General features: G+C 44.5%; 1 protein-coding gene across 1 annotated transcript in view; it reads left to right on the forward strand.

Annotated features, from left to right (window-relative positions):
• LOC121287374 (spermatogenesis-associated protein 16-like) overlaps positions 1–17,846 on the forward strand; it is a 216,080-nt gene that overhangs the window by 53,279 nt on the left and 144,955 nt on the right. Inside the window, exon 3 of the mRNA XM_041205187.1 lies at positions 2,786–2,875. Within this exon, the coding sequence (XP_041061121.1) occupies positions 2,786–2,875 (90 nt within the window). The remainder of the gene's footprint in view (positions 1–2,785; positions 2,876–17,846) is intronic.

Raw genomic sequence — 17,846 nt, forward strand, 5'->3', positions numbered from 1 at the left:
CAGAGGACTGCAGGGGACTAGACACATGCTCAGTCAGTAGCTGATGATGTGACTCTGGATTTGTCCGCGACGCAGCAAATACAGGAAATGCGGCAGGGTGCATCTGGGTACATGAGGCTATGCTTGGCTTGGTGTCCATGTTGGAGGAGTCTGCACAGACCATCGCCGATGCACTGAGCCTCATGGCCAAGCGCCATGCGTCCTCTATAGAGAGAGTGGTGACCCTCGAGGAGGGGCTTCTCCAGGAGATCAATCAGAGCTTCCGGGGGGGTTCGCACGGACCAACAAGCCCATACATCGGCATTGACCTCAGCTGGTCAGTGCAAGTGTGGGAGATGATCTGGGTACCAAGTTTCCCAACTCGGTGCGCGTTCATCCACGGTGAGCAGGGAGGTCCGATCTGACTTCATATTGGCGCAGCAGCTGCCTTTAGTCTCTGTGGGCTCCTTTCAGGGCGCTCTGGATGAGGGTGGCAGCTCCTCTGCCCCTGTGCCAGTGACCGTTGCATCTGATGAGGCTGTGACGACTGAGGAGCCGGCAGCTGTGGAAATGGCAGCTTCCTCCCAGGCCAGGCCAGCACAGGCTTCACGGACCAGAGGACAGCCGCCAAAGTCATTGAGGCCAACAGGGCAGCAGAGTGAGCAGGCTGTCTCAGATGCCAGTCCCTGCGAGAGGGCTGCACCAAGACGTAGCACCCGAAAGCGTTAACATAAGGCACCTTAGGCACACCACAGGTTTATCACTAGTGCTTTTGTGTTGGCCCGCAATGAGGTCTTCATGAGTTGGTGTGATGTTGAACACCTTTGTCATTTTGTTCTCTTAAGTTCCTTTTGTTATACCATTAAATTCAGATATGTAACCATGGCTGAGGGTGTCTCTTTTCTTCTGCAGGTGGATGGTTACCAATAATGTTATGAGTGTTTTGTGGGACATTCAGCTTTATTGACAAGGCCCTAAGTTAATGTTCCTATCTAGGTAGACTTTGCACCCAGGTGTTGGATATAGGGCCTGCAGCCCAGGCTTATCTTTGAGGTCCATTTATGGTGTGCTAGCTGAAAGTACGTTGGATTAAAGCCTCCCGGGTGTCCCTGCCTCCCTGCAGCATGCCCAGGTCAGCGCCTACCCCCTCGGCATTTCCCTGTGTGTGCTCATCCTCGGACTCACTCTGTACAGCCTCAGCCACTGCATCTACATCATCTTCGTCCACAGTGTCGCCCCTTTCCAGCGAAAGATTGTGGAGAGTGCAGCATGCAATCACTATCAGCAACATACGATCTGGGGGGTGCTGGAGCGCGCCCCCTAAACAGTCCAGGCATCAGAAGTGCTTTTTGAGAAGACCGATGGCTCTCTCCAACATAGCCCTTGTGGAGGCGTGGCTCCTATTATACTGCCGCTCAGCTTCTGTTCTTGGATGGCGGAGGGGCATCATGAGCCACCTTTGAGGGGATAGCCCTTGTCACCCAGCAGCCATCCATCCAGCTGGGCTGGAGCATTGAAGAGCCCTGGAACCTGGGAGTGTCTGAGGATGTAGGCGTTGTGGGAGCGGCCTGGGTACCTTGCGCAGACTTGTAGAAGCAGCATCCTGTGATCACACATTATCTGCATGTTCATGGAGTGGAAGCCCTTGCTATTGACGAAGGCACCGGGCTCACCTGGTGTCTTGATGGCCACGTGTGCAGTCTATTGCACTGTGGATCCAGGGGAAGCCAGCAATGGCCACAAAACCTCTAGCTTGCTGTGTCTGGCTTGCCTGGTCCCATCAGAAGTGGATGAAGGTGAATGCACGCCTGAACAGAGCATTTGTAACCTGCTTGACACAAGCATGGACAGCTGATTGAGAGACAGCGCAAAGATCACCTACCGGCCCCTGTAAGGAGCCAGAGGCATAGAAATTGAGGGTAGCTGTGACCTTTAGAGCCACTGGCATGGAGTGTCCACCCACACAGTTAGTACCAATCATCTGACAGATATAGTTGACTGTCTCCCTTGAGAGATGGAGCTTCCTTCAGCACTGCACCTCAGACACATTGAGGTAGCTGCTTCGTCGCTTATATACCCTGGCAGCAGGATAGTGGTGTCTCCTGCGGCCCCTTCTGCCTTGGACTACCTCTTGGCCCTGCATCCCTTGTGCCTGCGGCTCTCCGCCCAAAGGTGCCCCCCCCTCCGGAGGCTGAATGTGCACTCCTGGCTTCCTCCCTCTTCTAGCCCTCCCTTCTTCCTCAGAGGAGGTGCCTCCAGTAGCGAGTTCAACTCCCATTCCCAGGCTAAAGGAAGGCTTCCTGAAACCTGCAGGCCCAAAAACTATTCTTCACTGCAGAATGCTGATCTGAAGGTTATGAGTCCAGTCCAAGCAGCTGGTATGTATTTTGATGTATTGCAGCTCTCACAGACAAGTATCCGTAACTTTGCAAATTAAATATTTGACGGAGCACACATTCACGACCCCAATAAGCCCTCTTATCCCACCCGTGGCTGAGGTTTATACAAATGTCTCCTGCCAGTTGCACCCGTGCAATGACCCGAAGATTGCACGGGCGTCAAAAAGTTGCCATCAATTGGCGCCTCAAGGGCCTTAAGTGGCTGGTTAATTGATGGTGGGCGTGCATCAGATATCATCGCACACCTGCCCAACGAAATATCATGATGGCGCACAGTGACGTTGGGCTGTGCATTACTTTATGCGTCGGAGTGCGGGTCCCACCCTCACGCCAATGGGAAAATTCTGCCCATAGCTTTTTAGTTAGTGTTGTAACATGCTAATTCATAATTGTTTGCTATTTCCAAGGAGCATACTACTGAATCCAATTAACTTCCGCAATCATCTTCGTCAAGCCACAGTCTTCCGTTGTTTGGAACGATACACTGAAGCTGCAAGGTAAGGGAACTTTAGAAGTGTGAAATAGTGGTAGGTATTGAAGTAAAGACTTGAAATAAGTCTTCATTCTAAGCTAGTACTGAGCAGAGTGTAACCAGGTTAAACTTGTCAGTATAGCTTTTAATGATAGAACACTTAAGTTTTCAGATGGTTTGTATCTGAAGTGCATGCAAGGTCAACATTTTAATCATTGATGTGATTAGAGCCAACAAGAAATTGAAAGACATTCAGTTCTCTCAACCAGATCTCAAAATCACGTGTTGTAGCTAGTCAATTCTAATCCTCCTTTCCTTGTGCCTTTTAGAATTGACATTTCTCCTCATCATTTCCTAGCGCAGGTCCTTTTGAGCATAATTCCTCTGTGCTGTCCTTCAAGCTGCATTCTGCAATTGCACTTCTGACCATTGTTTCTGAGTCTGTTCACTCTCCCTAAGTGAGAACTTCTACTTTGTCTTACTATTCTAGGTTCTTTATTTTAATTTCAGCCATTTCATTTTTCAAAGACTCAATGGTTCTCAGTAAATTTGAGGTATCTGGTGTTTTATCTTCTCGTTCCTTGATCTTTAGCTCCAAATCTACATTTTCCGATCTTGTTCCTGTCTTTTGTTTATCCGCCTGCAGTTTCGAACACTCTTCCTTTGCCTTCAATCATAGTCAGGTGGCTCAGCATTGCCATCTGCTGTTGCAGTTCAGGTAACTTGAGAAGATTTTCAAAAATATATACTTTTTAAGACTTCTGGAATGTTCCCAGTCTCTCTGGTGCAATCGTATGGTTAGCTTGGGAATTGTCTTTTTCCCTTTCGTAACTTTCCCTCTTAAGCTCTGTGCGTACCACAACTTGAAGGTTGAATTATTGTTAAAGGCTTTTAATGTTTCATCAGAACTTGTGGAGGATTCATTGATGCACTCTATTAGGATTACTTCCATCTACAGGCCCACCAAACAAATATAAAAATATATTAATCTGGACTTCCTCTAATTTTCTACTTGGACCTGATGTACTCCAGTAACGTAAAAATTTTCTCCTCCAGGATGCCCAATTTTGAGTTAGGTTTGGCCTTTGCATGAGTCCAAACTGGTCTGGTAAGATAGATTTTTGATCCATGGTCATTTAAAATTAAATGTGTGTACAACTTTAAATACTGTAAGGAATTCCAAGATAGCGCTGTCGCATTCTTCTTCTCCGTGAGGTTTCCTGTGCTTGCTGGTTTTGGCAGGCTCCAGCAGTAATAACATTCACAATTTCTGTGTGTTTTAAGTTTTTCAACAGTGACACTCTGGATCGACCTTTCTAAGTCTTCTCCACAGTATCTAAGCTTTCTCATGTCTTGAAACTGTGATTTTTGGCTTTTGCTGGGTCTTTTAACTGCCAATTATTTGTTATTTAAATTTATTTTTCGATCGGAGCAAGCTTGGCTGCCACATGTTCAGAAGCTACTTGAGACTCGGGCTGTCCATGGAATGTTTTAAAACAGCAATTTTGACTGCTGCTGACTTAAACATGGAAAATAGGAGCAGGAGTAGGTCATTCGGCCATTCGTGTCTGCTCCACCATTCAGTATGGTCATGGCTGATCCTCTATCTTTATGCCATACCTCCGCACTTTCTCCATACCCCTTGATACCTTTAGAGTCGAGATATCTATTTCCTCCTTAAATATATTAGATGACTTGACCTCCACAGCCTTGTGTGTTAGAGAATTCTACAGGTTCACCACCCTCCTGGTGAAGGAATTTCTCCACATCTCAGTCCTAAATAACCTAGCCCGTATCCTGAGACTGAGTCCTTGTTCTAGACCCCCCCCCACCAGCCAGAGGAGACATCATCCCTGCATCCAGTCTGCCCAGCCCTGTCAGAATTTTATACGTTTCAACGAGGTCCCCTCTCATTCTTCTAAACTCCAGTGAACACAGGCCTAGTCGACCCAATCTCTCCTCATATGACAATCCTTCCATCCCAGGAATCAGTCTGGTGAAACTTCACTGTGCTCCCTCTATGGTAAGGTAAAGAAACCAGAACTGCACACAGTACTCCAGATGTGGTCTCACCAAGGCCCTGTGCAGGTGAAGTAAGACATCCTTGCTCCTGTACGTAAATCCTCTTGCAATGAAGGCCATCATACCATTTGCTTTCTTAAAAACAAAAAACTGCGGATGCTGGAAATCCAAAACAAAAACAGAATTACCTGGAAAAACTCAGCAGGTCTGGCAGCATCGGCGAGAAGAAAAGAGTTGATGTTTCGAGTCCTCATGAGCCTTCCACAGAACTGACTAAATATTAGGAGAGGGGTGAAATATAAGCTGGTTTAAGGTGGGGGAGGGAGAGAAGAATTGGTGGGGGAGGTGTGGTTGTAGGGACAAGCAAGCAGTGATAAGAGCAGATAATCAAAAGATGTCACGGATAAAAGAACAAAGAGGTGTTGGAGGTGGTGATATTATCTAAACGAATGTGCTAATTAAGAATGGATGGCAGGGCACTCAAGGTACATCTCTAGTGGGGCTGGAGTGGAAAGACTAGCAGGGCATAAAAGATTTTAAAATAATGGAAATAGGTGGGAAAAAAAATCTACATAAATTATTGGAAAAATACAAAAGGAAGGGGGAAGAAACGGAAAGGGGGTGGGGATGGAGGAGGGAGTTCAAGATGTAAAGTTGTTGAATTCAATATTCAGTCCGGAAGGCTGTAAAGTGCCTAGTCGGAAGATGAGGTGCTGTTCCTCCAGTTTGCGTTGGGCTTCACTGGAACAATGCAGCAAGCCAAGGACAGACATGTAGGCAAGAGAGCAGGGTGGAGTGTTAAAATGGCAAGCGACAGGGAGGTTTGGGTCATTCTTGCGGACAGACCGCAGGTGTTCTGCAAAGCGGTCGCCCAGTTTACGTTTGGTCTCTCCAATGTAGAGGAGACTGCATTGGGAGCAACGAATGCAGTAGACTAAGTTGGGGGAAATGCAAATGCAATGCTGCTTCACTTGAAAGGAGTGTTTGGGCCCTTGGACGGTGAGGAGAGAGGAAGTGAAGGGGCAGGTGTTGCATCGTTTGCGTGGGCATGGGGAAGTGCCATAATTGGGGGTTGAGGAATAGGGGGTGATGGAGGAGTGGATCAGGGTTCTCCGGGACATTGCCCCATGACATTCAATGGCATTACCATTGCTGAGTACCCTACTAGCAACATCCTGGGAGTTACCATCGACCAAAAACTGAACTGGACAAGCCAGATAAATACTGTGGCTACAAGAGCAGGTCAGAAGCTAGCAATCCTGTGGTAGGTAACTCACCTCTTGACTCCCCAAAGCCCATCCACCGTCTAGAGGGCACAAGTCAAGAATGTGATGGAATACTTTCCACTTGCCTGGATGATTGCAGCTCCAACAACACTCAAGAAGCTTGAAACCATCGAGGAAAAACAGCCTGCTTGATTTGCACCCCTTCCACAAACATTCACACCCTTCACCACCAATGAACAGTAGTAGCAGTATGGACAATCTACAAGATGTAGGGTAGAAACTCACCAAAGTTCCTTAGGCAGCACCTTCCAAACGCACGATCACTACCACCTAGAAGGATAAGGGCAGCAGATACATGGAAACGCCACCACCTGGAAGTTCCCCTCCAAGCCACTCACCATCCTGAGTTGGAAGCATATTGCCGTCCTTCACTGTTGCCGGGTCGAAATCCTGAAACTCCCTCCCTAACAGCACTGTCGGTGTACCTACAGAACAGGGATTGCAGTGGCTCAAGAAGGCAGCTCACCACCACCTTCTCAAAGGCAATTACGGATAGGCAATGAATGCTGCCTATCCAGTGACACCAACATCCTGTAAAATGAATAAAGAGTTTTATTTCTCACCCATCTGTTTCAGTTAATCTCTCCTTACGCTCTGCATTTTCCCCACTACCCTCTCCTTTTCTCACTGTTGTCCTCATTCTACCAGTTACTCTTTTTACTTAAATTTTTTGACTGCTCCTGTGACTTTGCTGACATTGTACATTGCTTGCTTTCCACAAACATTAGTCTCTTCGCTTTGAAACTGCTAGAAAACTTACCATTGACCTCTCTGCTGTCTCCAACTACTTTCTCATTTACAACTTTTTCTTTCCGTCTCATGCCCATGAAAGCTCTGTTACCAGGACAGGATTTCCCTTTTCCTGCATGACCCTGTCCTAGTCCCTCAATTAAGTTTTGTCATGTATTTTTGGTGCAATCCAAAGGAGATTCTAATCAGCAACCTGCAACCTACAAGTGAAGCTCACTTTTTCTACCACATGCTGCTCAACTCCCCTTGGTTTCCATCCTTCCCATTCTACTGATACTGCATTGGTCAATGTCAGCAAAACATTTTTTGTGACTCCAAGCTGCTGCATGTTATTTCCTCTTATCCATATGCTCAATCTCTGTGAGATACCATTAGTTTTTCTCCAGACCTCTGCTCCAGATCCACCTACATGATGTTGCCTCTAATCTGTTTCTGCTTCTGTCTATCCCAGTACAGTTATTACATAAACTCAAGTCTTTATTTCTCTTACTTCCTCTCTCATTCTTCTAGCCACCTTCTACATGTTACACATAAGCTTGGGCCACCTTACATATGATTTCCTGCTTTATGTCTTGAACACCATCCTCCACCCATGACTGATACTATGTTATTCAACCACTTGGCTAGCATCAAGTTGTAATTGAGGAAGTACATTCTCCAACTTAACATTGATGAGATCTAAGTTATTATGTTTGGCTCCTACTATATATGTATCATTGTGCTATATCTTTTTGTTTTTTTACATTAGATATTTGAGGCTGTATTTGCCTTCATTATCTCATCCATAACAGCAGATACAATGGACCAAACAAGCAATGAGGCCTATCAGTACCACCTTGTCCCAACCTCACTTTTTGTTTTTCTACCACAGCAAGGACCAATGGTGATTGCCAATTCTGTGCCCAGCACATACATGCTAGTGTTGGGGTAGATGGGCAATTTCTTGACCCATTTCCCTCCCAACTTCTCCTCTTTCTGCCACTCCCAAAGACCACTTGGTGGTATGTCCAAGAGAGTGGTGGTAACAGTCCCAAATTCTATAAATGGAGAGAGAGCTCTGGAGAGGCCTTGAATCTCTCTAGTTCATCTTGATAAATTACCCGTTTTGGATGCGGGCTTTGTAGAAAACATTCTACTCTGGCCCTTTTATCTATCTATCTCTCTGTCCAACTGAATTTCCCTGAGATCCACTTGCGGACTGCAGGTTGCTGATTGGAATCTACCTTGGATCTCTCCAAAAGTATATGATAAAACTCAACTGAGGGACTAGGCCAGGGTCATACAGGAAAATGAAAATCCTCCATTTTGTTACAGACCACCCTTGTAGGCTCCCTACGATCAAAAGATGCTTTTATTTGTCCAAAATCCAAGGAAATGTAGAGAGACTGGGGCAGGATTTCCCCCTGGGGGTGTGAAACAGAGGCTGGGTCTGCCTGGGTCCTGAACTCGCCACCAGGGGCAAGCAGTCAAAGTCCCTGATTTTCACAAGGGCAGCCAATTAATGGCCAGAGGGTCGGCTCATTGTCCAATTAAGGATGGCGAACGGGCACTCAAAGCTGAAGGGCCAATCACAGGAGCATCAAGCAGCAATAGAGAGTGAATAGGGAGAGCGCGCTTAAAAATTGAGGTGCCTGCTCTGCAACATTTTAAACAAATTTTAAAAATGGACCTTGCAGCTATGACAGGGGTGGGGATGCAGGGTGCCTCTCTATAGAGCAGCCTGTGGCTGCTGCTCCAGCACAAAGGCACAAAGGGAGAGCGTCTAGGCCTACCCACTTTGCTGCTTTGAGGCAGATTGCAGACAGCTAGCCTGGCCCTTGCCACATGCATGAACCTGGAGACTTACTGGAAAATCCCAGTAGACCTCCTTCAATTGGGCTCAATAGGCTCTTAACAAACCATGTCCTCTATCTGTCACATATGGGTGGGTAGGCCTGCCATCCTCCATCTTGCCTCTGCAAAAAATGGCCCAGTGCCAGGATGGAGCTCAGGAACCAGAGCACCAGTCAACAGACTGTTTTAGCTTTAGTCTGCCTCTAGGACAGGGCTAAAAATCAAGCTCCAGGGTTCAAATGTTGTCACTGTATTTGTTTCCTGGATTAATCATGAGCTGCTATTTGCTTTCCTCAACTTTGAAAAGTATAAGAATAAATACAGTATCAAACTATGGCATATACAAACATAATCAAATTTATTGAACGTTCGGCAATATGAAATACAAACAGTAGATCGACAGGAGTTACAGAATTTACTATTGGAATTTCAAAAGCAAGGGTACTTTTCTGTGGGTATAGTCGACATGAAACTGACCCTTCAGATATAATTCATTGAGTCCTATGGTACAGTTCACAAATATGTAACACCATATGCTCCTAGGTGACTGGTGAATTGGGAGAAGGCTGCTAATTATAAACCCAGAGGTGACTATTAAATGAGCTACAAAGAATCATAGTTTATCCATATCAGAAATCTAATACAAGTCTTTGCCAGCATTAAGATAGATGAGGCAGCACTATAAATACCCCTCCCAAGAGGAAAGCACCATACATACAACATTTCTACCAATACTCCAATCGGATGAAGAAAAATATAAAATAAAAGCAGTTGGAGCTGTAGTAACTGTTCGCGGCCTTTCCTAAAATGTAAATAACTTAAAAAGAGTTGGTGTTGCTGGGAAAAGCAAGAGTGCTCACCCTCTTCATGTCCATTTCACCTCCCTCCTATCTGCCCCCAGCAGACCTTACCTGTCAGATGATGTTTGCAGTTATCAGCAGATTTTCTTTTACATAAGAACATAAGGAGCAGAATTTTACGTTCCGCAGCCGGGCGCACACCCAGTCTGAACAGGCGTGAAATTGCATCAGATGCTGGGCATCATCTGACGTCATCGTGCACTCGCCCGATATTTCGCTCAGCAGGCGCACGTAGCAGTCGGAAGAGTGCCTTCCAACAGTTAAGTGGGTAATTAAGCCCATTAATGGTACAACTGTCAGTGATTTTTCGTGGCCTTACAGTTGGCGGACAGGCCAATCGGCCAGGCAGTCTTTACATTTTTGATGAAACCTCATCCAAGGGCAGAATGTAATCTCCATTAGAAAATAAAGTAAAAAGAACTATCTAGGGGTAGCATTTTTATGAGATGCTTTCAGGTGCTTGATTGTGCTGCATGGACATTTTTTGCAGCTTTTTTGTGCTTTATTTTATTATTTAAAGGTGTCTGCCTTCAGGGAGCTCAGTGGAAGCACCCACGGTGACATAGTCACCCGCCCCCTTCCCGCCACCACCCTGGCAGTGCTGAGCTTTTCAGCGTGCATTTCACGCTGGCTGGCCAATTGCGGCTGGGGACCTGTTTCCCGACCGCTCCCAGGCATGCCAATCTCACGTGCCTGATGAGGGAAATATTCGGGCCAAGAAATAAGAGCAGGAGTTGACCATACTGCCCACTGAGCCTGTTCCGCCATTCAGCATGATCCTGGCTGATCTTTGGCTTCAATTCCACTTTCCTCATCTCCGTCCTAAATGATCAGCCACTTATCCTAATGATCAGCCCCTTATCCTGAAACTATGCCCCCACATCCTGGCTTCCCCAGCCAGGGGAAACAACCTTTCAGTGTGTGCTCTGTCAAGCCCCTTCAGAATTTTGTATGTTTCAGTGAGATCACCTCTCACTTTATTAAACTACAGAGAATATAGACCCAATTTATTCAGCGTCTCATCATAGGACAACCCTCTCATCCCAGGAATCATTCCAGTGAACCTTTGCTTTACCACCTCCATTGCTAGTTTTTCCTTCCTTAAATATGGAGACCAAAACTGCACACACTACTCCAGATGTGGTCTCAACAAAGACCAGTACAAATGTAGCAAGACTTCTTTATTCTTGTATTCCAATCCACTTGCAGTAAAGGTCAACATGCCATCTGCCTCCCTAATTGCTTGCTGTACCTGCATGCTAACTTTCTGTGTTCAAGTACACCCAAGTTCCCCTGAAAATCAATGGCCAGAATTTTATGTGCTTTGGTCATATGTATAGCCGACCCAACCTACCCAAAATAATGCGAGAAAACGTTGGTGGGAGTCCTGACATCATAGCGAAATTGCGCCATATCACAGTTGATGGGCGCATGCGGGAGTTGGAAGCGTGCTCGCCAACAATCCAAGTTGCACTTAAAGCCCCAATTGACCATCATTTTTAGTAGCCTGTGTGCTTTTACACTTGGTGCAGGTGCCAATCAGCCAGGCAGCCTTCACATTTTTGCATCATTCTCGATCCACAGCAGGATAAAAAGCCCAGAGATGCTTGAAGATTGAGGAGTTATCAGTACTGCTGTCAGTTGTTTGTAGTTTAATCAAAGAGAGTTTGTGGCAACTTTTTGTTGCAAATACCCTTTGAATAATATTACAGCTCCCTGAAGCAGCTCCACAGCAGTTGTCGCCCTTCAGGGAGCTTGTTGCAAACCGCCTGCGCCCTCACTTGTCTCAGCACCCACCTTCTTCCTGCCACCTGACCCCTCCCCCCCACAGCAGCGTCGAGCCCCTCTCTCAGCGTTAATTGGCCAGCCCGTGTGAAATCACTGGTTAGTTGCGATCGTGGCCGGAAGTACATTTTGCATTCGCTTCCAGATCCACCGATTGTGCGCACAATGACGGGCGCAAAATTGAGACCAATATTTATAAGTTTCTCATTTTAAAAAATATTTGACTTTTTTATTTTTATGGTCAAAGTGAATATCCTCATACTTCCTCACATTGTGATCCATCTATCACCTTGTTGCCCACTCACATAATCTATCTATGGGGGTGGAATCCTGTGGAGGCCATGGGGTTCTCAGTCGCCAGCTGGAAAACTGGCGAGAGCCCCATGTCACTTCTTTCTAGGATGGCCTGCTCTTGTTCCATTCGGACGCTCGACAGGCCAACGGCAGGCTTCCACTGGGGGTGGAAATTTCATGCGCTGAACCCTGTTGACCAATCTTAGGCATTTAATTCATTTAATAAAGGGGGACCTCCTTTGTTGGTCCCCAGCGCCCATCAAAGGCCCCCTCTCAAAGTTTAGCCCCCCTTCAACCTCCCTTCGGCATCTTGAACCTGACTTACTGGGTTCTGCGTTGTGAGACTGGCTGTAGTCCCAGATGTGAACACGGCTCTCGGTTGGTGCTGCTGGGACTACAGAGCTGCCGGCCATCCAGTTGATGAACAGCTCTATAAGGCGGGACTTCTTCCTGGAAAGTGGCAGAAGTCTTGACTTAAAGCAATTAATGCTGTTCCCAGTGTTGAATTGCAGAAGGGCAACCATCGGGAGTGTGGACAGGCTCTCCCTCCCTGATCTTTTAGCTGGGTGTGGTGGGCACTACGGCACCCAGCAAAATCCAGCCCCAGGTCCATCAATTCTGTCTGAAGTTGTTATGGCTGTGCTTCTTATGGAGGCCATATGAAAGTTGTGACAATTTTATTTCCAAAAGTATACTTTTATTCATAAAGCTTGTAAATGTACGTTACAAGACATTTTAATTTGAAAATTACAGAAAGTGCAATAAAATTCAACTTGCCTCCATAATTATGGGCAAAATTTTTACTCGGCAGGTGGGCTCGCGTAAAATGATGCACGTTAATGCCAGGCAAATGTCCCAACATCAATGCACAGTCGCACGATCTTTTGGTCAGCAGGCATGTGCCTGTGTCAGCAGCACGCCTGCCGACAATTAAAAGGCCATTAACAAGGTAATAGAAATTTTTCGCTGCCTGTACAACCTTATGGTTGGTGGGCAGGCGAAAAGGCCAAGTTGCCTTTGTACTTTTTAGGAAATCTCATCCATGGGTGGGATTAGGTTTCCTAAAGCAAATAGAAATAAAATAAAACTTTTAAATTTTGACAGTCACATGAGGGGGCATGTTTTATAACATTTTCATTTCTTTTATTTTTTTAACTCTTCATCTCCCTGAGGCAGCTCTGTGTCTCAGGGAGATTATCAAGTGTGCATAAGTGCAAAGTTCCCACTCACCCCGCTCACCCTCCTTCACCCCGCCCGGATAGGTAGTACTTGAGCACTCCCATTTGCATTTCATGCTGGGCGGGCCTTAATTGGCCTGCTAGCGTGAAATCGCCTTCCGGCCTCGATGATAGGTGGCAGTTGGCTTCCCACCCGAGCCTGTCCAACAAGGGCAAAATTCTGCCCTATGTTCCACTGATAGATGCTTCTATGCAATTGTAATTCTCTTGATATTTACATTATATATTCCACGTCAAGCATACAGCCTGAGGACATCACATTTCAATTTGAAAAATTACGTAAAGTGCAATAGAATTCAACTTTCTTTCATGAAGTATGTTTCTCTGAGCTGCCTCAATCGAATTTCAATACTCTTGATATTCGACTGGAGCCCACATTAACCTGAGCCATTGTTGGTGAGTGTCACAGAAAACTGAAGCTCAACTCCATAGGATAGTTTTCAGTTAGCATCACAGATGTGTCATATCACCTAATTGGCTGCAAATAACTACAAGAAGCAGCTTACAAATTTTTAATTTATCTCAGTCCTAATGGAACAAGCATATTAGCAGGAAAATACATTTAGGTAGATTTCCCCAGATCTACAAGGCCATCAACAGGGCAGAACGTACCATATGCAGCCTTTTTAGAATTTTATAAACTATGTCAACAGTTTTAATTTTAATTTTAACATTTCCTTAATGAGTAGCTGATGTGCAATTTCAACCATATCAACATGCATTTAAATGCCTCCAACGCAGGGAGCTGTCACAATTCCTTCTTTTTGTAATAGTCAAGAAATCTACTGATCTTCACACATGCAAGGCAGTTCAGTGATAAGGGCTAACCTCCAAAGCAGTGACTCTGATTCTGCTACAGAAAACAAGAACCCCCAAACAGCACTGATACTATGAGGCTCACTGTAACATAAGCATTGCTATATAAATGCAAATCCTTTTTTTTCTTTCTAGAGACCTTTTTACTGCAGGACCTCATCAGCATGCTGGGCCTACTGCCTTTGGTCATCCCCTCTATTGTCCTGCTGATCCATAAGTTCTTTCTCGATGCCAAAATTTAAGAGTTTTTGTAGTACAGCAGAATGATTCTGGAGACCCTGATAAAACTGTAGTGGAATGCAACTATTGAAACACCTGAAACTGTAGTAGATCAGAACAATTTAAGTATTTAATGATAAATCTTTTTTGGGTTACAAAATAATTTTGAACTCTTGATGGAATTTATTATGCATATAATAAAATATACCTCACAGGGTTTAACTTTGTTTATTACTAAGAAATGAAACTTGAGAAACAATTCTAATAAAACCCAACTAAAAGGTAGCAGGGAGTGGAACACAAATTCTTAATAGATTCTTATCCTGAGATGTTTCCTTTGATTGAATGCAAACAAGGAAAGATCTGATTTATTTTTATCATGGAGAGACAATGTTAAAGGCCAAAGGCCAAAGTAAATGACACTACCAATGTTGGGAAAGATAAAAAAGAAAGGTAAATCCGAAAGCAAATTTGCCACACACAGCATAAAATCCTGAAGAATGCATTAAAACAGAAGGAATGTGAAGTTCTGACCTGAAAAAAAACTCAACAGGACGGATATTGCTTCTGTTTTCTCTGTTGCATATCATGCTTTACCCAGGAAATATAGATTAAAGCTGTCAAATATGACTACTGCCACAATGAAAAAGTCTTGTTTAATTATAACCTGGTTGTCGACCTATATGTAAACCTATAGATGCTGAAGAATGTTGGTGATTAAATCATCCAAAATTAGGCTTTCGCATTAAAGAAATTTCAAATATTTTGAATGTTTCTATCAGCTAAGGAAACTTAACTGGGTATATAGGAGCGTAGAAACAGGAGTCTACACTCAGCCCCTCGAGAGTGTTCTGCTATTCGATTAGATCATGGTCAATTTGTACTTCAATCCTATTTGCCTGCCTTTGCTGCATAAGCTTTAATATCTTTGCCTAATAAAAATGTATCGCTCTTGGTCTTGAAAGTTTCAATTAACCCAGGATCCACCAACTTAGTTCTACTACCCTTTGTGGGGAGAAGGGCTTCCTGTTTTCATGTCTGAGTGACCTTAGTTATAATTTTATGACAATTCCCCAAGTTCTTTTTCCCCATCAGAGGAAATAGTTTATCTATCGTATCAATTTTTTAATAATTTTAAACTGGTCTATTAGATCACCCCTCAATAATCTATATTGTTATGAATATCTAATTATATGATTCATATGCTTTAAGAGTATAACTTTAGTTTTCATAATTGACCTGGGTTTGAGAAACTGGTAAACACCCCTAAGATAATTTACAATTCAAAGGATGGTTCATATTTACCTAAAGGGGTTAGAGTTAGAGGTGTGAAAACAGTAAACAACAGGTGATATTCTGTTAGCTTCATCATGGAGCGGAGAGTCTAGGGTAATGGCATCGGTGGTTTCAAAGCTTGTATTTTTTCAGACAGGCCCTAATTATAAAGGGAAACTGAAAAGGAAACTGACACTCCCAATTTCTAAGGAAACTAAGACTGAAACTGAGATTGGAAACCAAAACTTCTGGTTCAAACTATATAAAAGGAGACAGCCATCAGAACTCTGTAGATGATTAGTCGTGTGGTGCAGTACCAGCAGGTTGAAGATGCCAGAGGCTAGATCGAAAAGCTGAGAATAAGTAAATATGTAGGGCAGAATTTTCCATTCTGGAGACTAAGTGCACTGGCGGACGGGATAAATGATGCATTTCCTGCTGGGTGGCAGGGGTGGGGTTCTTGTGCCCCAATGTACACTTGGAAACTCATTAGTTATGCATTGGCAAACCGCTCTTCGAATCACATGACGGGGCGGGCACTTAATCATCTGCCCCCCAGCACCTTATGGGATTGAAGGCCCTGGTACCATATTTAAATAGCACCCAAACTCAAATATTCACTCTCTGCAGCCCAGCTGTTTGGTCTGCATGTCCTGAGATGGCCTCAGGAGAAAAAAGCCATGCACCCCCCCATATTCAGCCATGACTCCCTGGTGGCTTTCCTCAATGCCGTCCACAAACAGCATGATGTCCTCTTCCCAAGGGATGGAACCAGGAGGTCTACCAACCTCACCTAACCGACTGGGAAGGGGATTACACCAGAGGTCTGTGCTGGTGGGACCCAAAAAAAGAAATGCCCTGCGGTGCAGGAAGAGGATGAATGATCTAATTCGCTCTGCCAGGGTAAGTTAACCTTCTGCTCACTCCAAATTCAAATTCTCATTATGGCATCAGGCACTCAAAGGTTTACACTCCTCAAGGATCTCTCACACACTATGAGCAGAAGAGACACCAGCAGTGAATGTCTCATGCACACCTTAACAACATATGAAAATATGAAATAGGAGCAGAAGTAGGCCATTCAGCTCCTTGAGCCTGCTCTGCCATTCGATAAGATCATGGCTGATCTGTTTATGTTTCAAATTCCACATTCCTATCTACCCTCAATAACCTTAGATCCTGGTTAGGCAAGGGAATCAATCTACCTCTGCCCTAAAAATATTGAATGAGCCCACCTCCAGCATCTTCTGAGGCGCTGAGTTCCAAAGTGTCACAACCCTCTGAGAGAAAAAAATTCCTCCCATCTCCATCCTAAAAGGTCAACCCCTAATTTTAAAACAGTGCCGCCTTGTTCTGGATTTATCCAGAAGAGGAAACATCCTTTCCATGTCCATCTTATCAATACCACTCAGGATCTTATATACTTCAGTCAAGTCACCCCTCACTCTTCTAAACTCCAGTGGAAACAAGGTCAGTCTGCCTAACCTTTCCTCATAAGACAACCTGCTCATTCCAGATATCAATCTAGTAAACCTCCTCTGAACTGCCTTCAATGCATTTACATCCATCCTTAAATAAGGAGACCAAAACTGAGTACAATATTCAAAATGTGGCCTCACTAGTTCCCTGTATAACTGATGTATAACATCCTTACTTTTATGTTCAATTACTCTCGAAATAAAGGATAGCATTCCATTAGCCTTCTTAATTACTTGCTGTACCTGCATACTACTTTTTTGCAACTCATGCACTAGAACACCTAGATCCCTCTGCACCTCAGAATTCTGCAGACGTTCTCTGTTTAAGCAATACTCTGCTTTCTTATTCTTCCTGCTAAATCATATCGATCCCAGAATCAAAGGGAGGTATGCCGCATTGTTATGGAGATAGATTGCAGCGAGTTACTTTGTTTGATTTTGGGTTTTATCTCTGTGATCTCTCACAGAAAGGAGCAGTTGGCATCTGGGAAAAGGAAGAGAGTAAGCTCCAGATGTTGGTGCTTAGAAAGTGCTGTGGATCAAGAGCAGGGGGATTTGAGAAGCCGAGAGTGTTTCCTGATGTGAAGTCACTGAGCAGGAATTGCATGTGAGGCCCATGCTTGAGCTGGGGAGTCCACAGTCGAGAGATATTGAAGGAGGGAGTTGAAGGGTTGGTTTGTTGGATGTTAGTGGAAGGACCTTGGAGAATAGTGGAAATACAGAGGGGAGTTGACGTGAATCCCTGAGACCTGTTGCATACGTTGTTTTTGTCCTAGAAGTAAAGAAACCCTCAAGACCCTGTAACGTATAGGGGAACTCTTGGGTAGAAGTAAAAGTAGAACAGCAAGTGGCCTATTGAGATTTTTGGGTTTAAAGTATGAACGTTTACAAACTATGTTATAAAGTTAGAAGTACCTGCTTTGTTTAACTCCTGTACAGTAAAAGTTTTTTTTGTTTAAAATGTGAAATCTTGTGGCATAATTCTTTCAGTTGATAACCGGGAGTTTGAATTTCTTTTTAAAAGTTACTTGTCTCTACCAAGATTATAACAATATTCAAGGTAATACAAGCCAAGATTTTGGTGAATCTGCACTGCACCCATTCAAGGCCAGTATATCTTTTCTGAGATGTGACACCCAA

The sequence above is a fragment of the Carcharodon carcharias genome, chromosome 2 (assembly GCF_017639515.1).
Source record: "Carcharodon carcharias isolate sCarCar2 chromosome 2, sCarCar2.pri, whole genome shotgun sequence".
Classification (NCBI taxonomy): domain Eukaryota; kingdom Metazoa; phylum Chordata; class Chondrichthyes; order Lamniformes; family Lamnidae; genus Carcharodon; species Carcharodon carcharias.